Source organism: Fibroporia radiculosa, assembly GCF_000313525.1.
Source record: "Fibroporia radiculosa TFFH 294 genomic supercontigs, scaffold12143, whole genome shotgun sequence".
NCBI lineage: Eukaryota > Fungi > Basidiomycota > Agaricomycetes > Polyporales > Fibroporiaceae > Fibroporia > Fibroporia radiculosa.
In genome coordinates this window covers 39,747-63,737 of record NW_012133473.1, presented here as the reverse complement: position 1 = coordinate 63,737, position 23,991 = coordinate 39,747, and the positions used below count along the sequence as shown (strand labels likewise).

General features: G+C 51.2%; 9 protein-coding genes across 9 annotated transcripts; 5 read left to right on the top strand and 4 right to left on the bottom strand.

Moving 5' to 3' along the window:
- Nucleotides 1–1,288: 1,288 nt before the first annotated feature.
- On the bottom strand, nt 1,289–2,176 carry FIBRA_07221 (uncharacterized protein; the record flags this gene model as incomplete). Its single annotated transcript, XM_012328915.1, has 1 exon — nt 1,289–2,176. The coding sequence occupies one exon, from the start codon at nt 2,174–2,176 to the stop codon at nt 1,289–1,291; it is 888 nt and encodes a 295-aa protein (XP_012184305.1).
- Nucleotides 2,177–3,520: 1,344 nt separating this feature from the next.
- Nucleotides 3,521–6,804, bottom strand: FIBRA_07220 (uncharacterized protein; the record flags this gene model as incomplete). The annotated part of the gene is made up of 20 exons (XM_012328914.1): nt 3,521–3,539; nt 3,605–3,797; nt 3,858–4,090; nt 4,143–4,231; nt 4,286–4,559; nt 4,610–4,673; nt 4,727–4,813; nt 4,869–5,179; nt 5,233–5,287; nt 5,340–5,418; nt 5,474–5,506; nt 5,559–5,803; nt 5,859–5,916; nt 5,960–6,003; nt 6,058–6,112; nt 6,171–6,332; nt 6,383–6,552; nt 6,607–6,651; nt 6,705–6,711; nt 6,775–6,804. 20 exons carry the CDS (start codon nt 6,802–6,804, stop codon nt 3,521–3,523), a joined length of 2,253 nt encoding a protein of 750 aa, XP_012184304.1.
- A 1,573-nt stretch (nt 6,805–8,377) lies between these two features.
- On the top strand, nt 8,378–9,267 carry FIBRA_07219 (uncharacterized protein; the record flags this gene model as incomplete). The annotated part of the gene is made up of 4 exons (XM_012328913.1): nt 8,378–8,490; nt 8,544–8,649; nt 8,700–8,772; nt 8,828–9,267. The coding sequence occupies 4 exons, from the start codon at nt 8,378–8,380 to the stop codon at nt 9,265–9,267; spliced, it is 732 nt and encodes a 243-aa protein (XP_012184303.1).
- A 129-nt stretch (nt 9,268–9,396) lies between these two features.
- FIBRA_07218 (uncharacterized protein) lies at nt 9,397–10,645 on the bottom strand (the record flags this gene model as incomplete). The annotated part of the gene is made up of 4 exons (XM_012328912.1): nt 9,397–9,961; nt 10,005–10,106; nt 10,183–10,478; nt 10,541–10,645. 4 exons carry the CDS (start codon nt 10,643–10,645, stop codon nt 9,397–9,399), a joined length of 1,068 nt encoding a protein of 355 aa, XP_012184302.1.
- A 277-nt stretch (nt 10,646–10,922) lies between these two features.
- FIBRA_07217 (uncharacterized protein) lies at nt 10,923–17,585 on the top strand (the record flags this gene model as incomplete). Its single annotated transcript, XM_012328911.1, has 23 exons — nt 10,923–11,063; nt 11,105–11,202; nt 11,268–11,334; nt 11,392–11,765; nt 11,819–11,868; nt 12,206–13,335; nt 13,387–13,637; nt 13,692–13,836; nt 13,884–14,018; nt 14,066–14,132; nt 14,190–14,513; nt 14,563–14,720; nt 14,780–15,337; nt 15,395–15,554; nt 15,616–15,733; nt 15,782–15,996; nt 16,056–16,267; nt 16,323–16,603; nt 16,656–16,731; nt 16,784–16,829; nt 16,878–17,028; nt 17,083–17,246; nt 17,302–17,585. 23 exons carry the CDS (start codon nt 10,923–10,925, stop codon nt 17,583–17,585), a joined length of 5,205 nt encoding a protein of 1,734 aa, XP_012184301.1.
- A 684-nt stretch (nt 17,586–18,269) lies between these two features.
- Nucleotides 18,270–19,369, top strand: FIBRA_07216 (uncharacterized protein; the record flags this gene model as incomplete). Its single annotated transcript, XM_012328910.1, has 6 exons — nt 18,270–18,439; nt 18,491–18,668; nt 18,787–18,858; nt 18,908–19,183; nt 19,246–19,304; nt 19,360–19,369. 6 exons carry the CDS (start codon nt 18,270–18,272, stop codon nt 19,367–19,369), a joined length of 765 nt encoding a protein of 254 aa, XP_012184300.1.
- A 354-nt stretch (nt 19,370–19,723) lies between these two features.
- FIBRA_07215 (uncharacterized protein) lies at nt 19,724–21,148 on the top strand (the record flags this gene model as incomplete). Its single annotated transcript, XM_012328909.1, has 7 exons — nt 19,724–19,788; nt 19,847–19,965; nt 20,014–20,039; nt 20,089–20,589; nt 20,647–20,711; nt 20,778–20,847; nt 20,897–21,148. 7 exons carry the CDS (start codon nt 19,724–19,726, stop codon nt 21,146–21,148), a joined length of 1,098 nt encoding a protein of 365 aa, XP_012184299.1.
- A 295-nt stretch (nt 21,149–21,443) lies between these two features.
- FIBRA_07214 (uncharacterized protein) lies at nt 21,444–22,287 on the top strand (the record flags this gene model as incomplete). The annotated part of the gene is made up of 3 exons (XM_012328908.1): nt 21,444–21,621; nt 21,682–22,068; nt 22,127–22,287. The coding sequence occupies 3 exons, from the start codon at nt 21,444–21,446 to the stop codon at nt 22,285–22,287; spliced, it is 726 nt and encodes a 241-aa protein (XP_012184298.1).
- A 594-nt stretch (nt 22,288–22,881) lies between these two features.
- On the bottom strand, nt 22,882–23,356 carry FIBRA_07213 (uncharacterized protein; the record flags this gene model as incomplete). Its single annotated transcript, XM_012328907.1, has 2 exons — nt 22,882–23,158; nt 23,199–23,356. 2 exons carry the CDS (start codon nt 23,354–23,356, stop codon nt 22,882–22,884), a joined length of 435 nt encoding a protein of 144 aa, XP_012184297.1.
- Between the last annotated feature and the right edge of the window lie 635 nt (nt 23,357–23,991).

Here is a 23,991-nt window from a genome sequence, read left to right as displayed (position 1 = left end):
GGTCGGGGACGGTGGGCACGGTGCGTGCAGGCATGGGGGCGGGGAGGGAGAGGGCGACGTGGAGGGGGAAGAGGGCGTTGAGGAGGGGGAAGAGGGCGTTATGAGGCGCGCCCGGAAGCGAGATGGGAGACGAAGGGCCGGGTTCGAGTTGCTTTCCTGGCGAAGACAGGCAAGTGCTTGACGTGATCATCTCGCTCAAGAGACATAATCTAATCGATCCCTCGGCTAGGACCACCCCCAGGCACGGGGAGTACTGCCTCTGCGTCTCCGCATCCTCCGGTCGCCGCCACCCTGCGTGGTCCCACCCAGTAGACGATCGCGCCACCACCGCACCCCCGCCCTCCTCCCAGATCGCTGGATTATTACTATCTAGATCCAAGTGGGCACATGTGTGTCGACTCTCCCTTGGCATACATGATTGCCGCAACTATGGAAATCAACTCCTCCACCTGCACCTTCACCATCCCTCAGCGGCTCACCCGTTCGCGTCCCCATCTCCGCTGTCCACTTCTCTCACCAGCTTCCCTGCCGCCGCGTCTCCCGCGCACAATTTTCTTCCCGGCGCCGCCCAAGCTGCGGCATCGGCTGTCGTCCAAGCTTTTTTCAACGCTCAATCATGCGGCGTGCAATCCTACATTTTCAAGCATCATTCCCTCCCTGATCCGACCGCCAGCCGGTGCCAAACTCGAGCAAGTACGCCTTGGTACGTACTTTTGAAGGACTCCATGGATCACTCGCGGAATCAATCATGCCTCTAAACGGTGACCAAATCCAAATTAGACAGTCACGAAGCGAGCATCACGTGAGATTCTCCGGACATGTCGTGCCGCCCAGTCACCGCTGTGACTCAGCCTACTACGCGACCATTTTCAATCTGTTAAAGTTGCTCGCAGCTCTCGATATCTCTCAACTGAGCCACAATTTGCCCTCATTCTATTTCCATGACATGATCTTTGGACCACTCGAGTGATAAATCTCCTCGAGCTGAGCCGGAGCCTCGCCAACAAATTGGGCGGGTTCATTTCAACGATACGTTCCCGGCGACAGGAACGCAGTGGAGCATCTCAATGAGCGAAGCTGATTGCATAGTACAGTATACACATATACAAGGACGTTGAGTCTGTCAAACTTCACAGCCCCATCGGAATCCTTGTCACCCTTCATGATCGTCCGATACACGGCTCGGACTCGGAACGCCCTCGCCTTTGCATCAGACTCAGAGCACAACGGCTGCAAATGTCTCGTACACTCATCCCGTCTCAAACACCATAGCATCAAACCTCCCTCCTCAAAGCGACTCGAGACTCCCGGGCCAAAACGCGTTCCCATCTTTATTCGCCTCATACCACCGCGTATCGTGCGCCAACAACACCCGCACGCGCGGGTTCTGCGCGACTTCCTGGATCTTTCCAATCGTCGCCGCCGCCGTCGCCTTGTCCTGGTGCATGCACCCCAAATGCTCGCTGTCCGCAATGCCCGCCTCGCCCGCGATCAGCCGCCAGTCGTGCGCCGCGTCCGCGACGAGGAACACCCACCCGCCGTCCGCCGACGTGCGCACGAGCGCGGTGAGCTGCCCCGGGAGGTGCCCCGGTGCGTCGACGAGGTACAGGCTCCCGTCGCCGTACCAGTCGTACGCGTGCGGGAACGGCCCGACCGGCGTGCGCATCTCCGTGCGCTCCAGGTACCGCGTCCGCCCGGCCGGAAGCACATCCGAGCGCACGAATCCGTTGGGGTCTGCGGGGTACCCCGGCGTGTGCAGCGCGCGCGTCTCTGCGCCGACGACGAACGTCGCGCGCGTGAACGGCGCGGTGTCCCCGATGTGGTCAAAGTGCATATGCGAGATGCAGACGTGCGCGATCTGCTCCGGCGCGAGCCCGCCCTTTTGCAGCGAGTCGGCGACGTCCTCTGGGATGTCGACCGTGAAGTACTGCTTGATGATCGCCGCCTGCGTGGGCGGCAGGCCCGTCTCCCAGTCCTTGCGAAGGCCGAGGTCAAAGACGAATGTGTCGCCACTCACGGAGTGGCGCAGCAGGAAGGAGAGGCACGGGGCGCGGATCATCTCGCTGGGGTCCGTGACGCTGTCAAGGATCCGGGCCAGGGGCAGCTGTGCAAATCCAGCACGGAGAACAGACACCGTGCAATACGCCTGGTTCTCGGACGGTGGAGGGAGGCTCATGGTGCGCGCTTGACTTCAAGTTCAGGTCTAGTGAAGGTTTAGGCAAAGGTAGAGATGTAGGAAGCAGCCACGTACATTGGAGTCTGGATGGTCGTGTAAGTTTGGGGTCCGTTCGGTGTGAGCTGCTTTATAAACCTCTCTGTACCTGACTCACGCGCAGTGGTGGTACGCAATCGCGTTGACGCGTGTGGCATCAAATAGTCTCGAATCAGACTGCGTTTCATTCACTTTATCGACATCCCGAAGAATATGCCGTATGAAATGAATACCAGACCAGTCTCCATGAAAAGTGGATAGACAGATTCTTCGATGCATCTCGCCATGTATTTCCAAAAGTTTTACATAGCAGGTCATACACCATGCCATGGGACATCTTCCGAATCGATGCATCGCCATCGCTAGATCAGCCGCCTTATGCCGAGAGACGCCAATATCACTTTAGCACTAGATTGTAACGCCAAATGTTGCGAACGATGAGTTCAAAAAGGCACATCGTGCCCTCTGATACCTTCGGACTTTCATCCAGAACATGTATGATGGATTAATCAGTGCGCGTATAACAGCGATGGCCCCATGAAGCAAGGGATCACTCTAGTCACGTCAATCTGTGCTTGACGCCACTACGAAGCCGAGACATATCTTGTTCAATGTTACATGTATTAGTACGGTTTCCACAGACTTCGAAATCGCGATTAGACAGATCTCTTGGACCATCATATAAGATTGTTTAATGATTTATTCAGACATTTCGACTCACCGTAATGAAGCTCACTAGAACTTATAAAGTGGCTGAAACCTCCTCCGAGCACACCACACAGCACCGTCTGGTAGGAACTCCCCGCGACCTCGGAGAGTCTTGTTCCGCACAATACTATCACGTCAGAATTTCCCCGCAATCGTGGGGAGTCTTGCACTGGCAGGCATCACATCATCGTGTCAGAAACTCCCCAGGATTGCGGGGAGTCTCGTTCTTGGTGCAGTCCCACAACACAAACCCTGTCTATCAGACACCCCCGTGGGTGAACGGAGAGCAAGTGGCAGCCAACATGACTCGTCAGCTGACTTTCTTGAGCTCCTTACCCTCTTCTATGAGTAAAATGGATTTATATCTGCTAGTCGGTGCGTGGCTGAGTCACACATAGAAATGCCTTTCCTGCCGCTCCGCGCGCCCATCTGTTCTTCCTGGCGTTCTTGTGCTAACTTCTAGGAGGGGACGAGAACAACCACATATTGTGCTCCATACGTATAACATTCCAAACCATACAGTACTGATACACCCACGACCCACGGCCGGTGGAATCCGGTTATAGCATATTTCCAAAGCAAAGAACCGAAAGAAGACGCTCATGACCAAGAGGACGGGCTGAGGAGACGGATGCTGAGTCAACGCGCCGAAGGCGATAGGCTATAGCAGATACCCAAACGTACCCGAATGATCCTCCCGTCGGAATGGTCTTCCAGCTGGCAGACCTGCCGTCGGCATTGTCGAAGGAGACCGTATTACCCCACCATGTCTGGATTGTGTTGATCCCAATCTGTCCTTTCAGCGGATACTGGAGGCAGAAGAAGATGACGATAATGGAAACAGCCACGCCCGAGTCGAGGCCGGCAGACAGGACGTCTGAGGGACAAGCAGTCAGCACGGCCGCGCCACATGGCACTGGTCAGACGAGCAGCGTACAATTGTACTTGGTCCACCAGGAGAAGTGACGCCTGCGGATGACATAGTTGAAGATAAACCCGACGATGGCCCACGGGACATAGTTGACGGCACTAGCGGGGGGAATCGCACCCGTTCCGCTGAAGATGACGGGGAAGTTGACATATTTGATGAACGAGTTCGGCCACCTCCGCGAGATGGCCCACGCGACGGCCGGACAGACTGCGCCTACCAGGAAGAACCACACCAAGCCGCTAAAAAAGACAATCAGATACATGGACACCAGGTACTGGACAGAAGACGAACTAGTAAATTTGTCCCTTGGAGAATTGGCGGGCAGGACCAATCACACCCCAGATGAAGGATGCTGTGCCGAAGACCTCGGTTGAGGGGCACTGGAGAAGTATACACGTCAGAGTCAGATCACATTAGAGTGTCGGGCTGCTTACGATGAAGCCATTCTCCTGAGTGGGAGAACACATATCGGGGATATTAGTGAACATCCACGCCTGCACTCCGAGCTGCACGGTGCCCGCGATGACAGTCGCCACTACTTGGCACCAGAACATCGGGCGGGGCGAGATCTTCATGTAGTGCCCAAGCTTGAAGTCGGAGGCGAACTGCAGCGCTTGGTACATAGTGATATATCCCCACGTCTTGAACATCATCATCGCAATCGGGCGTCCTGGTAATGCATAACCGATAATAAGCTCTGTAATAACACTGGGGAAGTGTGAACTTCAGGGTCATTAGGTTCGCAAGCCGGAACGTACTTCAAACCAAGCTGCTGGTTCGTGATAGCTTGGATCATCCCAACGGGAACACAATATACAAATGCTGTATATGCGTTATTACGATGATCGTAGATCAAAAACTGACGGGAGGCATACCAATAATCAGGCTGAGAACAAACGCCCAGACGGGGAATTGCGTGCGCCAGACCTCGATTGCTACAATACCGAAGACGAACATTGAAACTGCATATTCATATGTTCTGAGAATGAGGAGGAATAAATAGAAAATGCTACATACGCAACAGCGTCGCGTACCACCATTCTGGAACTTGGCGGTACCTTGACATCAATCTTGCGTGGATATCCGGTTGCTCACTCATAGAGCGGCGAGACTGCACCCAAATCTGCTTGCGGAAGTACAGGAAAGTGTGCGTGATGATGGAGGTAATTGACGCGAATGAGAGACCGTAGGACATGGCGAAGGTTGTTGACAAGAAGAGCGGGCTATATGCCTCATACTTCTCGACATTGAGAGATGCGTCGGAGTTGATGATAGCAGTAATATTGTAGCTGTTTCCGTACCGGTCGAACGAGGTTCTCGACGACATACTGAATATACATTATCAGTACATGTACGACATGCCACTTAACGATAGACTTACGGCATGTATGAGCTATACCACGTGTCCGTGTAATACAAGATGGGAGTCAATATCCCTGGCTCAGAATATTAGCGGCCACACATGTGGCTCAAAAAACACATTCTTACAGAAGAAGAAGACGAAGCCGACGGCAATGTTTGCCTCCGCCCACCAAGGGGTTGCCAGGGGTGATCCAATGTAGGAAATCTGAAGACATGTTCATAACAAAACATCCCACATTTCAGACATGATAAGAACTTACTTGCGCCCAATCGAACGTAATCAAGGACATACCCTGGAAACCGGTATTTGTTAGCCATGAGCAGCCACTTGAGCAATAAACATACCAAGCCACTCGAGTAGCCGAATAGCTGGTTGATGACGACATTGTTGGGGACGATCCAGCAGACCCAGTTGAAGTAAGACAGGGCCTGGAATATGTATTCCGGGAACCAGTACCAGGTAAACGAGCCCAAGAACACATAAGTGAAGAAGCGTTCACGGCGTATACCACCACGGTTTCCGATACCTGCATATTCCTGTTGATGTAAAGTGTTGAACAACGCGCAAGTGACGAGGTTTGTAGGCCAGACTGTGCGATGATAGTGTGTCAGCGGTATACCAACAATCAGTGCGAAATCACGAACTCATAGAGGGAGGCTGCACTAAGAAGCGGCGCAGGATACCACCGATAGAAAATCCGATCTAGAGCATACCCTTGAGTATAACTGTCGAACTTCGCATCCACAAATCTACTTGCAATTTGTGTACTCATAACGACCATCCATTGATCTGAATGGAGAAAATTTGTATCAATGAAAGCGTTCGATGGGACTAGTGACTCACATCCGAAGTTATATTCCTGATTGTAGTATACACGTTGTACAGCGATAATATCAGTCTGTAAATCCACAATTGTAAGTATAAACATGGCCGCAAGATATCAATAAGATACCTACCGCGTACGCTGATGATGCACCAACGCTTGCCATAATAGTAATCAAAACATGCTCCTTGACGGTGAAGGGGCCTGGGTTGATAGCGTGTCCAAAAATCTTGACCTTGGGTACGAAACGCTCCCATGCACGGCCGATGGGGAAAGAAATGAGTAGCGCGACATACTGACAGCAGACTGTCACATATAAGCCCATATGGGTAATACAACACTCACGCTGCCAACACTAACGGATGGATAGCGGAAGAAGAAAAACTGGTTCATGCCAGGAATAATGATAGCCCAAATTACACCAATGACCCACGCCCGGACAGTCGAGGAAGGCATGGACGGGTCGTCGGTGTTGGCCACAGCAGAACGGACCTCTGGATAAGGTGAATCATCCTCTGTAAATCATTGGCGTCAGTAGCAGTAAAAAAAATAGGACACTGCATGCATACCAAATTCAACAGCATCTTTGTCGAGGTTTGGGTCGTCGAAGTCGGCTATGGGTAGAACATTGATTACTGTGGGTAAGCTTGTCTGTCAACATGCGTACAAGGCGACTACAAGCGCAACGACATGCCTCCCTCTGCGTCGAGCTTCTCATTCTTAGAGAGAGAGCTGACGGAATCTCGGTCATGAGAGGCGTTCGACATGATGGGCCGAGCGGGGGTCCTCGAGAGCGGCGCGAGGATGCTGTAGGTTCCCAGGTAGCCGCTTCTTATTCACCGGGAGGAGATTATTCCAAGATAAGAGGAAGCATTGGGAGACGGCAATGACGGAGCTGTGGGCCTTATCGTGGGTGATCCACTCAGCAGGTACGGAGTGCACACGAACACCATCCAGACGACTCCGAACAGGCACCCTCAATATGCCAAGCTAGTCTTGGTCAACTGTTTGAAAGCACGAGAGCAGTCGTGTCGGCTCACGTTATAAGGCTTTCAAACACTATTCCGAGTAGAAATAGCTAGATCTTCCTCTCCTACCATAAAATTGGTTTCCTAGAGTAAGCCGTCTGAGCAAGCGATGTAATGCCCATAGGAGTGGCACTCCTCTTTGGCACAGAATGAAGCACAACGTAAACTGAGATTCCATCGGAAAGTGCATATCATCGCACGAATGACTGAATCAAGCGCAGAAAGGTCAACTGTCGTAGGCGGGTGCACAAGCCCATACGACATCTGGCTTCAACAGGAGACAAAGATACTCCGGTACTATTCAATGGTCAGTGAGTGTCAACACATGATAGCGTGAGATGATGTACATCTCTTGCAGAGAATGGGATAATTTTTTGTACTGAAAACATGCGTAAGTATTTCGCAAATAACGATTACAGATCTTGGAGACTAACAGTTATCTGTCCCGATTGATTTTGAATGTGACAGAAGCACGCGCCAAGCCACGGTCTTTGATGTATTTCCGCAGTTAGCCTCTGGAACAATGCAACAAGAATATTGATCAGAGGTGTAGTACACGGATCTCGTTTGCCTCTTACTCGAGTCTGGGCTGTGGGCTTGGATTGTTGAAAGCCCATATGCGGCGAGGAATGAGTGTTGAGCGAAGCTACGAGTACCACATGTCCTGGAAATATTGAGTGCAGCGGTACTTGAGAGACCCGGGTGCCAGAGACCAGAAGCTGATAAGATAAATAATTCCAACTTGCATATGTACGCATGGAGCGCTCGTCGGATAAATGAAATCCGTGGCGTGCAATCGAGGTTTTTGAAAACGCCGAGGGACTGTCCGTGTGATAGAGAAGCAAGTCCAGAGATGTATTTGAGAATAAACTTGGTGCGCAGCATGTGGTCCACTCTCATACACAGATAGGCGATTTCGGCAATGCCGATTGGGCAACGGACTGAACCTGTACTAGTCGACTCGAAAGCCCATGCTCATGCAGCCGTGTTCGCAAGCCAGTCAATCAGCCCGGTTGCCTCAATCTGAGACCTGATGTTTAAGCTTGTCGAGAGTTGAGTAGCCACCGTGGGCAAGTTACTACAGGAGAGAAGCAATGTTTCCTTTTCGGGTCTTCAGTGTTTGCCACGTGGCTTCTCAACTCCGGGACGACTGCGGCCCTGTTCCGGTCCTACGGATGCAAATAGACGCATTGCCATTGTGCAGCTCGACTTCCAAGTACTTGATTGTCGCACTTCAAAGCTCAGTCAGCCTGCTCAAAGATTAGAACGGGGCTGCAGCAAACCATCCCCACGCATTGATTATATACAGAATATGTCCACTTCCAATTTGACCGTCTTAACCTCCTCCCACAAAATCATCGCAGCAAAGAAACGCGCAAAGCGAGAGCAAATCAAAGAGATTGTTTTCGATGATGAGGCTCGCAGGTCCGCCCTTCACCAACCAACTATATATTCTCCTTCTCAGTAGGATAGCATAGAGATTTTTTGACCGGTTTTCACAAGAGAAAGCTGCAGAAGAAGGAGGCCGCTAAGAAGAAGGCTTTGGAAAGGGAGAAGCAGGAGAGGTTAGAAGCGCGAAGAGAGGTGCGTATTTGGCCAACCCGGTCATAACATATGCATGACGCACTTCTCAGAAACGAAAACTACTCGCCGAGCGAGCCGCACAAAATGCAGCTGAGACAGAAAGGGCTTATGGCGCTCACTCTGGTCAGTAGATCACCTCGTGAATACACCCTGGCTGAGTGCATAATGTGTTTCTTAGAGGGCCAAGACGAAAGCGATCAGGAGTGGTCCGGTATATCTGCGGAGGGGATCTCGAACAAGGGTAAAGGGAAGGAGATTGAGGAAGAGTATGAGATGGAGGAACAGGTCGCAACCGTGACTGTTGTCGAAGACTTTGACCCGGCAGAAATCATTCATGGACCACAAGAGTCGCGACCGGAATCTCTGAAGTCTCAGAATGCTCATTCATCCACTTTACCTAGGACTCAGCCGAAGATCAAGTCGAGAGACACATTAAGGTCGCAGCCGCTCGTTGCGAAATCAAAGCTAGTCAAAAAAGCGAAAGACATAAAATACCAGACCAATGCGGCGAGAAAATCAGAGCGAATGAAGCAGAGGAGAAGGAGAACAGAGAAAGCCGAGCGCGCTGGGGGCAAATTGTCAAGGAAAAGCGGAGATGGTCGCAGGAAGCGAAAATAGGGACTCGCTGTATCCTTATATTGTATATGGGGCATGCTTCCTTGTGATTCTTATAATAACTCATGCACAGTTCGTCAACTACGCTCTCAGGCGAGGCGATCAGGATGCGAACTAATTGATATACTCTTGCTACGCATCTCCATTCGATATAGTCTTCCACCCAATCCATACAGCGTAAGGTCCTTCCATAAATGCACTAACACTATAGATCTGCCACAGTGCGCCTGAAGATATGTTCAACCACCCGTCTAGGAACTCCCTCACAACATCCTCCGCTCTCAGCTCCACCACCACGAGGACAGCTGTCTTCCCAGGTATAGTTAGATGGTCGATAGTAGACAGCAGTGCCGGGAGTAACGATGGATGATAGATGCAATCTACAACTAAAAGCAAATCCAGTTCTGGATAACAGGCGAAGGACCGACGAAAGGCGGGGGATGCATTGTGCAAGGTAATCCAATCCAGAGCCTCAGCGCTGACATTGGATGTACGTGATGTGGCAGGGTGAGCCCGGCGATCCGAAGGAGTAATTGGGAATATCTTTGGTGTATTCAACGTCAAGTTCTTCCGAATTAGCGGAACTAGAGCCTCGATATCCGTAACGGTATAATGCGCAACCAGAGGGGCTATTACGACGCTCAAGAGCCCAGTGCCGGCCCTTAGCACAATCAAGTGGCGCAACAGCACAAGAACACTACTGATAAGCTGAGAACTTGGGAGAACTTGGGGAACCTTACCCTAGCTCGAGCACATGGGCGTTCGATAGCGCGGTAGGGTTAAGAAGAGCATGAATCTCCCGGGTATAGTACTGTCGGAGGACAGTTTGTGCGAAATCAATACTACACCGCGTCAGAGTCAATTACAATAAATGCATGCAGATGACGGTTTATCTAGCACATACAGATGATGACATACCTCGCGTGCCATACCACACTTCCAGTGTCACCCTTGCGACTGCGAAGAGCAGTCTTATCCTGGGCAAGCTCAACTGACAAGGTCTGTGCCTGCCCAGACGTCTTTCTATTCCTCTTGACTGGCTTTCCAGACCGACCCTGACGATGAATGGTCCCTACGTGATCACGCGGGCTAGCGGGGATGGTAAATTCAATCGTGAGTACATCGTTATACGAATCGACGTGACCAAGCCCGCGGAAACGCTGCGTCCCGTCGGCCGGAGCCCGTGAGGCCAAGTTTGTGTATTGTAGAAAGACCTATGTCGAATCGAATGAATTGCGGATAATAAGGGCGCACTATTCAATGCAGACCGGCGCACCTCTTCGTCTGCATCTATCACCCGCGTTGATGTAGGTGGAAGCTGCACCAACTCGCTAACCCAAGGTAATTCTTCGCTGAGTTCCTTTGTATTAAACGCACACATTGAGTTCAATGGCGGCTGGAATTAGACGTTTCTGCTATGCACAGTCATTGGAATTGAACAGCAATGCTCGGACGATATGGATCGGACTTGAAATCACGGAGGCAAAAGCGTGCGGGATTTCCTTTCCTTTGTCACGTGCGCAGAGGACATTGACCGCGACTGCGACTGCGACTGCCGTGTCTGGCGACCGCAACGCTGGAGGCGTGTCGCGCGCACTCATCGTCTAGGTGCTTCCATCTCATCGACAGGGGAACGACCTTTTCTTTTTATTTTCGCCATGAACTCGCTATATACCCTTGGTGTGCGGCAAACGAACTCGATCCAGGCGGACTTGGAACGGCTCAGAAGTGGTGACAAGTCCGCAGCTCTGTTAGGTCTGTGTCAGTTCGTATTACTCATAGATGAGGCGGACGAGGAGGTCAGAGGCATGGCGAATGGTCCTGACTTTAGGCAGGGCAGATATCCGCGTCGCTGGCCGCAATGCATCGAACGGTGGATGACTATGATTCGATGGCCAAGAGAGAAATTATCAAGGCGAAGCAAGAGAAGGCATTGATGTAAGTGTTTCTACTATTTGCAAGTCGTGAACATATTCGTGAGATCATCAACTGCCATCATTAAGGCGAGTACAGAAATTTCGGGTGGACTATGCGGAGCTACGAGGGCAGTTTGAACGTTTCAAAACCGAAGTGAGCCGGATTTTCTGTTGAGATATGAAAGTACCAATATATTTACTTTGGATTTAGAATGAAGCGGCGACGCGTTCAGAACTTCTTTCTGCATCCTCGTCTTCTACAATTCCAATGTCGCCGGCAACCGGAGATGCGCGTCGACGGTTTATGCCTAGTCAAGCGTCGACATCTTCAGAGGTCTCTGAATCACCTTTTCGTGCTTCTCCTATGCCAGCATCCAATTTACGGGAACAATACGCTTTGCGCGAACATTCGTTTATCCAAAATACTGATGCTCGGCTCGATGACTTTATTGCACAAGGTCGTGCTGTGCTTGACGATCTAGTGGACCAACGGAACGTCCTAAAGGGAACACAAAAGCGTCTGTTGGATGCTGCGAACACACTCGGCCTGAGCAGAAATGTAATTGGGTGGATTGAGAGACGAAGGTACGCATGCGTGTTCAGGGACTGAGTTCTGCGGCCTCATCTCCGATTCACAGCACCCAAGATATGTATATCTTCATTGCTGGCGCAGTCTTCACTTTTGTCTGTTTCTACCTCATATGGAGATATTTAGGCTGAGCTTGTCGCCTGTGTCTATCGTGTTCCACGACATTGGACTCCTCTTGCGTGTACTTAGTAGTGCTGCTAATCTATACGTGCCTTTGTGTATCGGCACACTAGAGATAGTCAACGCGGCGAGTAGAAGTCACTATATGATCGTCATATACACTGGCAGCACAATCTGCCGGAGATGGTGACGTATTACTATCATTGGACCAGAGCCGGGAGCCTTCGATAAGCGCTCGTATATTTAGTCTGAACGGCCACTCTCTGGCCGTATGCGCTGAGCCGCTGAGCTGCGCCAATTCATCCATTGCCACCAGCATCTACTGGTCTCGTCAATCTTGCCCTCGATTTACCAGGTAAAAATTCTTGGATGGAATCGTCTTCACAAGCACAGGCATTTGATTACACAGAGGGTGCGTCCGCCATCGACATCCAGCAAGCTCTAGAGAGTAGCGTTCGAGGAAGACGGGAGTCTCGTTATGGCGCGGATGGTGATGGGACCATGTTTGATGGACCAGGACATTCAGTGAACCCGAGCAGTGTCTCAAGAATGTCAATTGGAGATCGCCGACGGCGTAGTAGTGACGTTTGGTCAAGGGGCTCGAGGGCCAGAAGATATAGCGAGGCGAGCACAAGTGGAGGTGGGAGCCCGCTTCACAGGACGAGCCACGACAGCAAGCTGTCGTATGGGTCGGTGGACAATGGCGATGACCGACATCCTCATGACGAGAATATGCCAACCGGACAAGGCGAGAGTCATAGTATGTCCAGGAGGGCAAGACTCAGACGGTCCCCTTCTCCGTCGTCACCTCAGCATCGGTCCTCCGTATTTGAGAACATCGCAAACATGTTCGGTAGAAGTCATTTAACGGAATCGCCTCCTCGCAGCCGCCGCCCTTCGATATCGAGTCGCACTTCACGGACACGGCTCCTCCGTCGGTCAAGCAGTAGGCGCTCCGATGCAAGCTCAGATTATGGTGTTGCGTCAGAAGTCGACGGCGATGAGCGATGGGGGTATTCGTCTGGTGAAGAAGACGAGAGCGAAGCGTCTGTGGACGTCGAACGTGCTGACGGTCAAAGTGGCAGTGAACTCGATTATGGATCATATCCGCCATCCCCCTCAATTGGACCATCGTTGCCTCTCCTTACCGGTGATACGTTTTTTGGTGGAGAAGCACGCATTGAAATGGGTGATTTTGAGCCGCTGTCACCGCCACCCCCAGGACCACCCAGCAGACAAACAATCTACCTGGCTGATGAAGATACCGACATCCGGATGGTTGGGTTTGAGACTTTATTCTGGCGACAATCGCTATGGCGCTTCTGCTGCATCTGTAGCTGCGGTATATTGGCACTGCTAGGACACTGGTTTCCTCGCTTGTGGTTACGTTGGGTCACAAAAGAGAAGGCCTTTAAAGATATACAAAACGGCTTTGTAGTCGTCGAGGTGGGTCCTTGACCTGTCGTTGATACAGGTTACAGTGCCAACGAGTCAAAGACTACCTACAGGGATGTTGCATTATTTCCGTTACGAAGGATAGACTATCCGTATGACTTGTCGACAGTGTTTCCAACTACACCGGATCCTTCCGTAAGAATACCGTTGTCAAGGACTTCGACGCGGACTTTGCGTTTCGATGCGACTTTGGAAGACGATCATTCTCACAATTTCACGTCCTTGGCCGTTGTCGATTATCGCTACGCCCGTTTTGCTCTGGATCCTCGCACTGGACTATTTAGCATGATCAGGTATTGTTGACTCGTTCTATTGTGTGTATATAAGATGTTGACGGCTGCAAGCAGAGACTGGAGGGATCCAACCTGGGCAGGAATTGCTTCCGTTCAGCATGGTCTGAGTAGCGTTGTGCAGTTGCAACGACGTATATTATTTGGATCAAATATAATAGATATCGAGGGGAAAACCACTGTATCGTTACTAATAGATGAAGTATGATCTTGTAATCCTCCCAGAACCCAAAAGCTCACTTTTAACAGGTTATACACCCATTCTATGTATTTCAAATTGCAAGTATTATTCTGTGGTCTCTCGACGACTATTATTACTACGCATTCTGCATTGCATTAATATCAGCCATCAGTATCACTACAACTCTTGTGGACACTAAAAAGGTACATTTTTGTATATTTCTCTACTCTATTACTTATCATCTTTGCAGACGATTACTCGCATGCGAGAAATGTCTAAATTTACCTGTCGAGTGAAAGTATTTTTGGATGGTGCATGTGTGTAACAATCGCGTTGGACTATTCATCAATTATCTGATGAGATTCGTATTCTAGGGATGGAACACGATTCCTCCTCACTTGTGCCTGGGGATATTGTCAATCTCATTGAGCCACAGCTAACAGTTCTCCCCGCTGACATGTTCCTGCTCTCTGGTGATGCCATTGTCAACGAGAGCATGCTTACCGGAGAAAGCGTGCCAGTTGGGAAAATACCAGTCAAAGATGACGGCCTTGCACAATATAGGGATGGTAAAGACGTCAATGGGGATATTGCGAAGAGCTTTCTCTATTCTGGTACTCACGTTGTACGCATGAGAGGTTCACTCGCTCCTGATGGCAGCCTCAGGACGCCTGCGTTAGGACTTGTTGTTCGGACAGGTGAGCACATTGGATATATATGATAACTGACTAATCGTCGGGCTATTAGGGTTCAATACGACCAAAGGTGCCTTGGTCCGCTCAATGCTATTCCCAAAGCCTATGGGATTCAAGTTTTACCGCGACTCTATCCGATTTATTCTCGTTCTGACTGGTGTTGCGGGCTTGGGCTTTTGTGCCAGTGCAATCCAATTTGTACGACTCGGGGTACGGATATATTGTTAGCTCACGCTCATGAAGAAACTGTTCATTCCTAACGTTCACAGGTCAAATGGCATACAATTCTCATCCGTGCACTCGATCTCATTACGGTTGTTGTGCCTCCTGCACTCCCTGCTACTCTCTCAATTGGAACCAGCTTTGCGATTGGCCGCCTTCGGAAATCAGGTATATTCTGTATATCACCCAACCGCGTCAATGTTGCAGGCCAGATCAACGTCTGCTGCTTCGATAAAACTGGCACCCTCACAGAGGATGGACTAGACATCCTAGGTGTGCGTTCTTTGGAACGGAACATGGACCGCTTTGGCGAACTCATAGAGAACATACACGATTTACCTTCGAGTCTCGACAAGGCTAATTTTCTCCACGCGCTTGCGACTTGTCATTCTCTCAAGATGGTCGATGGCGAAGCAATTGGCGACCCGTTAGACGTGAAGATGTTTGAGTTCACCAGATGGACGCTGGAAGAAGGTGATACTGCTGGGATGGCTGTTGTGAAGAGCCGAGCGAGCGGCGATCGTCCTGCTGCATTGGTCCAGACTGTCGTACGTCCGCCAGGTAGTGCACAATTTAGGGTAGAAGATGCTTTGAAAGGCGGAAAGGTCAAACCATTCAATCTTCTATCTCTAATACAGTTTTCTGACATTTCAGGATGATAGCATGCGCATTTCCTTGAGTTAGGCGTGATTCGAACATTTGACTTTGTCTCCGCCCTGCGTAGGATGAGTGTCATTGTCAAGCGACTGAAGAGCACCAGCATGGAAATATATGTAAAAGGCGCGCCTGAGGTTATGGGTGAAATCTGTGACAAGGCTTCCTGTGAGTGCACCCTACGATTCCAACCATATGATTTTCGTTCATCTCTTTGCCTTATCGCTAGTCCCTCAGGATTATGACGATCTGTTGTCCTATTATACTAAGCGCGGATACAGAGTGATCGCTATTGCTGGCAAGAGCGTGGAGGGCCTGTCTTGGTTGAAAGCTCAAAAGCTGAAACGGTGAGTGGCAGTTGTGAGCTCATGGCTCATCTCTTAACATTTTAATAGTGAGCAGGCAGAATCAGGTTTACGCTTCCTTGGACTGGTGATCTTCGAAAACAAGCTGAAGCCCGGAACGGCACCCGCAATCCAATCCTTGCGAGTTGCCCACTTCGCATGTAGGATGATAACCGGGGATAATCCATTGACTGCAGTGAGCGTTGCGAGGGAATGTGGTCTTATCAATCCCGCAGCACATGTATTCGCGCCTATTTTCAGCAGGGGTAGGTTTTCACACGACCTGGCAGAACTCACGGTGTATCCTGACTTCATGTTCTCGTAGGAAATCCGACAACACCGCTGGCAAAGCTTGAATGGTCATCAATGGATGAGCCGGGTTGGAAGCTGGATGACTATAGTCTGAAGCCTTTGGACCCACCTGGTAATCACCTAGTTGAATCGGGCGAGATTGACTACCAAGACTACACTCTGGCTCTATCCGGTGATGTCTTCCGATGGATGATCAACCATGCGCCCCTGGAAACCCTTCAGCGCGTACGTATGGCATATAGGTAACAATCTGAATCCAATCATTAATCATGTATTTCAGATGCTTGTAAAGACACAAATCTTCGCTCGGATGTCACCGGACGAAAAGAACGAAGTGGTAGAGCGATTACAGTCGCTTGGGTATACTGTGCTCATGTGTGGTGATGGCGCGAACGACTGCGCCGCTTTGAAGGCCGCAGACGTTGGCTTGTCCCTTTCAGAGGCAGAAGCGTCAGTGGCTGCTCCGTTCACGAGTCGTACTCCCGATATCAGCTGCGTACTGGAGGTTATCAAGGAGGGACGAGCTGCCCTTGTGACGAGCTTCAGTTGTTTCAAGTACATGTATGTATCACAACCCCCCCTGCGTCACCCGTATAAACAACCTTTCCCACAGGGCGCTGTACTCGCTTATACAGTTCACCACGATTACGCTGCTTTATTCCTTCGCTTCGTCATTAGGAGATTTCCAGGTATGATCATACGTGCCTATAATCGAGTCAGTTTCTGATGAGTGATATCCAGTTCCTATATATTGACTTATTTATCATCATTCCTATCGCAGTGACTAGTACGTCAACTGAGACTGGCCCATGTAGGATTTACTGACATGTCACAGTGGGCAGGACACTGCCATTCCCTCGCATCAATCCAAAGCGTCCGGCGGCTAGTTTGGTGTCATCAAAAGTACTCGCAAGTCTGGTTGGACAGATCCTAATGACAGCGGCTACTCAATTTTGGGCGTTCTTCTGGGTTCGCCGGCAAGAATGGTCTGTCTCCATTTCATTGCTGTAATCAAGGTACTCTCTCTAACTTCGATCAAGGTACACACCTCCTCCCCCATCGGATCCGGATCTCGGCAATGATAAACTCGAGGCTACAAATTTCGAGAACTCAGCTCTCTTTTTAGTCTCTTGTTTCCAATATATATTGGTTGCAGCGGTGTTCAGCATCGGTCCCCCTTACAGGAAAGCCATGTGGACGAATGGTATGACTTAGGCGTGCTGTCATGTTCGATAAGTTTTGCTGATAGCTTGGCGCAGGATTGTTCATGTTGTCACTCGCCTGTCTGTCATTATTTAATATAGTCGTTCTGGTCGTCCCACCACGACCTATAGCGACGCTTTTGGAGCTAGTACCACTCCCACTCTCTGCCCGGACGACGTTGCTGGCGGTGGTGACCGTGAATGTCGTATTGTCTCTGGCATTCGAGAAATGGGGAACACGAGCCCTAACGGGCCTAGTGGAGACGCTCGCACAGCTACATCAGAAACGTCGCATCAAGGACGGCAAGTTGTACAAGACGGTTGAGGGAGGAATGCGATGACGGAGGCTATGCATTCACTGCTTGGCTTGATACGTGCCTGATCTTTGTAATCGTAAGTGATGGAACCGCTGCCGTCCACGATATTAGAAGACATAGCAGAGATACATTTTTACCCTGTCACATTTTAATACTACACTGTTCACTTTGTGCTTCTGTCTGCGCAAGCTTGAGCACAGCAAACATGAATCTATAAGTGAGATGTTCAGAGATCTTATGTTTCTGTTATGTGAATCATTCTTATTTTCTCAATGTGGGACCCACAGCGGAGAGTCCATTACTTGTAGGGATCCTTTGACCTTTGACCTCGTTCCCTAGTGACAACCCCGTCGCGATGCCTACACTGATCGTGATCGCCGGCGCCGGCGGCGACCTCAGACTTTAGTCTGAGTTTCAAGTTAGTCTAATCCAGCCTAATCCAGTGTTCATATGCCATAATCGGAGTCTGAAACGTAGAGATCTCGGACTAGAGCGGCACCACAACTATAAATAAACGAGTCCGAGGTGGTGTGTATAACGCTAGACTCGGGTTACCGTTTCCCTCTTCACATTTCTCCTCGTCTCTCTTTCTGCCCCGGGGGCGTTTCCATTCCTTCTTTTTCTGCCGTTCCGCCAGTCGAACAAAGGAGCCAGCCTCCGCGCATTCACAACCAAGCTTCAATCCGTCTCAGCTCAGACTTAGTCAAGATGTTCGGCTTGTTCAAGTCCTCAGTTCTTGTCTGCCTATTCTCATTTTACCTTGCTGGTCTTGTGAATGGGTCACCGATTGTTCTCTTTCCTGCTACTGGAGTCGAGCATGCTGCTCGGGCTGCCGCGGCCACGCCAACGACCGTTTCGACTAGTCGCTTGGTCCAGACGTTCGTAGATGCTTGTTCCTTATTATTTTCTGCCAGCTGATCGTTCGATAGGTCAACTGGTCCACAAATGGAAACGTGCACTATAACGTTGACGCCCGACGCGTCCGGATCTTATCAAGAAGTCAAGACTTGTACGCTGTCCCCGGTCTCCTCCAGCGGTGCGAACCCCGCCGCCCCCACTACCGCCGCTGCCGGTGCTGCCACAACGAATCCTGCAGTCGCTGTTAATGTGCGTATTTTTGTTTGCTGCCAACACCCTGTATTTGTTGTTTGTGTGGGACTTCTGTTGCCATTGCACCGATACCAGTGCACTTACCTTCCGAAACTGATAAATTAATGACATACAGGGCCATTCTTCAGTTGCATCTAGCGCTGTGTTCTCTGCGACCACGACCACTCCTGTGGCAGCGAACCCCGAGGTAAGTGTATTTCTGTCAAATGCGTAAACCTGTTCTGATCACATTATAGACTACCGCTTCTGAGGGAACTGCGGATGGTGCTTTGAACAACGTTGGATCTTCTAATCCTACACAGATCAACAACGACGCAAATCCGGGCGCCACCACTTCGGCTGCGTCATCGGCTGCGACAAAGACCGCAGTTGCCGCCGCCGCCGCTCCATTCGTCATACCAGGACGACACATCTTGATCATCCCGGTCGGACTGGTTGTGTATTGCACGTTGACTGGCATTACGATGATCTTAGTTATATTGGTCACGTTCGAGCGGGTGATGTACCGCAGGGTGAGTCATTACCGTTTTACGTTGATGAGTGTGGACACTTACTGATATGTGTAATCCTGCAGGCGTTCCGCAAGCGCAAGCTCGCAGAGCAGGGGGCTGCTATGGGTTATGGTGGTATTGGGTGAGTGTGAGACCGGTCCTTTAGCATATTGCATTTGCTGAATTGCTTGCCACAGCAAGATTTAGGCCTGTTTTGTGATTGTGTATTTTGTAATCTGTGGTCGGAACGTACCCGGACTGCTTCCAGGTGTTTTTGTTTGTACTCTACTGCTTTGCCGAATAGATTTCGACGGTCGAAATGACCACGCGTCTTCGATCCTTTATTCTAACTGATCACGAGATGACTTGGATGCTTTCGCTCACGTGTACCTTACGAAGTGCATCAGAATCAGAATTGAAACGAGACCTACACTGCATCAGGCGTAGACTCAAGACCATCGGTGAGGCGATTCAGTGTTGTTTGCGCAATGCCATCACTATTAACTATTCCTGTTACCCCTTAAAGTATAAAAGCACTAGCTGCAGTGGTAGACATTCACGATGGCACCTCTCAGAACTGTCGACAAGTTTGTCGCGACATTCATAGTTGATAACTGCATTGAATGGTATGTCTGCTTGTGTGCCCTGTATTCTGTGACTGACTGTGCTACTATGATGATGGAGGATGACCAAATTGCCCCCGGGATTCACACATGAAGTCCCACAGCATCTACAGGACCACAATCCACCCATCGACCCTGTCACAAACACCCCGTTCATAGACCTAGAGAACTACTGCTGCGGTAAGCTCGCAGTGTATCTTAATTACTATTGATTTCACTGATAGATAGGCGCACATGGGTTCTCTGCCCTAATTGTCCGTCTCTATCCTACCCCGCTGAGCCCCTAACACTAACTCTCTACAGGAGACCCAGATTGAGGGCGAGAGTCCCCACTATACGCTCTTCGACACGGGCCCGGAGTCCAAATCCATCGCGCGCAACATCGCGGCGATGCACATCCCGACGCATCAGATCGAGCGCGTCATCCTCTCGCATTGGCATTCGGACCACAGCGGCGGAATCCTAACCTTCCTGCGCATCCGGAGCGCATCCGAGCATGCGCAGGACATGCCGCCGTGTGTCGTGGACGTGCATCCTGACCGGCCGACCGCCCGCGCGGTGGCGTTCCAGGGGCCGGTCGCGGGCGGTCGGCCGGTCATAGGGAGGCTCCCGTCTGACCCGACGTTTGAGGAAATCAGGGCAGCGGGCGGTGTCGTGCAGGCGAGCGGAGAGGGACACGCGGTTGCAGATGGGACTGTGTGGGTTAGCGGGGAGATTCCGAGGGTCACTCAGTTTGAGGGGGGGTTGTTGAGTGGCATCAGATGGGTCGAGAAGGAGGGCAGAGGGGAATGGATCAAGGAAGAGGTACGGCGCGGTTCGCTTCTTCCAGATTGACGCCGTCTTACTGTGGTGGGCACACAGCAATTGATGGATGAACGTTATGCCGCTGTAGACGTTGCTGGCAAGGGGTTGATTCTGTTCTCCGCGTTGGTGTTCCCGTCATACGCTGTGCAGTCGGAGTATACACCATGACTGATGCCTTCTCCCTGTAGATGCTCCCATGCAGGCATCGTGAATGTTGTGAAAGACGCTGTGAAGACGTTCTCCAGACCGGTCTATATGGTCAGTTGGCTCGTTTTTGCGGAGCGAAAGGTTTACTTACCTCACGTAGATTATTGGTGGGCTTCATCTTGCGGGCGCTGAACTTATGCCACGTATCGATCCCACTGTGGACTTTCTTGCAAATCGCCTACGGCCTTCGCCCACATATGTTCTTCCCATGCATTGCACCGGATTTGCCGCGAAGGTGGCACTGGAGCATGCGCTCGGCAAAGCCTGCGTTCCTGCTGGTGTGGGCCATAAAGTCACTGTCGATGGGGATCGCGAGGCGGATAAAATTTTATCCTCACCTTCGATTCAGTAAATAAATTTGTACATGCACCACGGCTCACGTTAACCATGAAGTACTCTGCTTGTAATTATGTACACTCGAACACTGGTCATGACAAAAGAGCATAATGGTCCTTAGTATGCCCGAGGACAATTTCCGAGTAACTCGGTGATTGAAAGATTGAATACAAGCTTTAGTAATCGCAAAAATCAGCAGCGAACCGCCTCGGCGAGCGCTTGCATTCCCTTTCTGGCTACGTTCACCTCTAGGTTACTCCGAGGGCTTGCCCACAAGCTTTAGCTGTTTACGTTCATTGCATACGTTCAAAATGTTCAGGACACTTGCAAAGGTACCACTTCGCCGTTGTCTCCATACGTCGTCGCCGCGTTCAACGGCAGTCGCACGTCCCAGTCGCGTCATCATAGCAGGCTCGGCAGCGGTCGCAACGTACCTTACATGGCGGACGCTGTACGGGGAGAACGTCGCGTTAGACTCTGTCGCATCTCGTAAGTGATTTGGTGCGCGTTTTCATCTTGGAGTACCCTCTGAGCACGCTTGGGTACCAGCTTCGACGTCGTCCTCGCTGGTTGAGAAGGCTACCCTCACACCCGAGACTGTCTCTAAGTCGCATCCACCGACTACCGCACAAGAAGCCACGTTGGACGAGTCCCCTGTTGAGCCAGATTCGACGCCGACTACTGCGCAGCCCGAGGAGGGTGAAGCGGATGAGGCAGACGCTGGCAGCGGCGGCGCCTTCAACCCTGTAACAGGGGAAATCAACTGGGACTGCCCGTGTCTCGGCGGTATGGCGTACGGACCCTGCGGCCTCCAGTTCCGGGAGGCATTTTCGTGCTTCGTCTACTCCGAGAAGGAGCCGAAAGGCATCGACTGTGTCGAAAAATTCAAGGCAATGCAGAGCTGTTTCAGGGATCATCCTGAGGTGTATGGGGACGGTGCGTACTGCCTTCTATGCGTGAATGGAACTTGACTATATACACATCCTACTTTTAGATATAATGAATGACGACGATGACGAGGATTCCACTCCGCTGGCCGGCGATTCGCCGGTCGGTGGACAGACAACTGAGGCGTCTCAAGCAACTCTCGAGTTAGAGCCGCAAACAGAGTCGTCCTTGTCTTCGGCTCCGGCAGCATCATCCTCGTCTGAGTGATATTATTAATAAAAGTATTCTAGGACACTTTGTGCTGCTATATATGCCGCTATAGAACTAGTCACGTTAACACCCCCCTCCTTCACATGGTTCTCGCTCAAGTTGTCAATCACATGGACCGAATTGAGAATCACTATGATGTTATCGCAGAGCTACGACCGTTCACAGCATTCTCGAAGTGTAGATGGACGCCGGCTAAATGATATTATTCGGCGAAGGCTGTCAGGCAAGCGAGATAAGAGGATAGCATAGAATGACGGAGCGGTGTTGTCGAGTTCTGCTTCTTGTCCGTATGCCCGACTTGCGACTACGTGAGCGAGTGACCATGCGACAACGCCTACAAACTTGTCGACACATCGCACCGCTGGTGCCACAGCATGCAACATGGCCATCACCCGTGAATGTACTTCGTGGTGTTGAGCGCCGCGTTGGACACCAGGTTGCTTTCATTTTGACATTGACCGCACGCTGACGTCCCATGACCAGAATGCCGTAGATGCAGCGCATTCTCTTGATGCCAGAACGATTTGGGTCGAGAAATTTGCCTCGCATCCTGATGTGCGTTATATGCGCACGCAGGAGTCGTGAGTGGTCCTAAGAACTAACAGACAGCAAGCAGGAGATATGTATACTGGCCAATCCAGAGCGACCAAGTTCCGTTGAGCGGCCCTGATGCGCACGTCTGCGCAAAGTGGTGATCGTCGAGGAAACACGCAGCTCCTCAGCCACTTTGGGAGTGTCAATGCCCTCGACGTGCCCTCGCCCGTACGCTCGTAAAATCCCGGGCCGGAAGAGCGAGCGAGGACCTCGGATGTGTTCCATCCCGATGTTCTGTGATGGGTCATGAGGCTCGTAGAGCGGCTCGCAAAAGCTGCAATCCCATTCAGCAGATGTGCGAATTATGTGCTTACTGCATACGAAGGATTAAATAAAACGCTCTGGCACTGTCCTCGGCGTCGATGCTTCCACGAACCGGCGCAGCATGTGGATGTAGATCACACACCGCCTCAGTTGCGGCAGGACTTCCAGCAACGACGAGGGGATTGAGCGACGGCCTTTGCCATGGCATGGCGACAGTCGGACTGAGCAACGCGGCTGGATGTGGCCAGAGGGGCCTCGTCAAACACACAGCGCGACGAGGAGGCTGCGTCCGGCGACGAGGACGTCGACGAGGCGAGGTCTGCCAGGAACGGCGAGATAGAGTGCGATAGAATAGTGATGGGGAACAAGCGGGCAGCTGGCCGAGAGAAGAGAGCGAGCAGCGATGAATATGGCGAGGGAGACACGAGGCAGTGAGAAACACGGACAGCGCTTTCTGACAAGTCTAATTTCCCGATATTCCATTTCCGGCTGCTGCTATGTTGTCTTCTCCGCTCCGAGCTTTTCTTCGCTTTTAGCTCCCTCTTTCTCTCTCAGCTTCCCGTCTTCATGCCGCTGGCCTCCGTGAGTGTTGAGTTTGCCTTACATGCTCCACACAACCCGCACTGACTCCCAGCACTCCCCCAGTCCTCGGCTGGTGACACCTCGCGCCGTATAACCTACATCGACCATTCACTGCGCCACGCCAGCCGGCCTAGTCTTTCTTACAGAGTCCGAAGCCTCCAAATACCTCTTTCATCCATCGACCGGGCGGACACATGGAGCCGTCATCAGTCGCCGAACAGCGCGCGACCGCCGTCGCCAAACTCAAGCGCGCCGCATCTC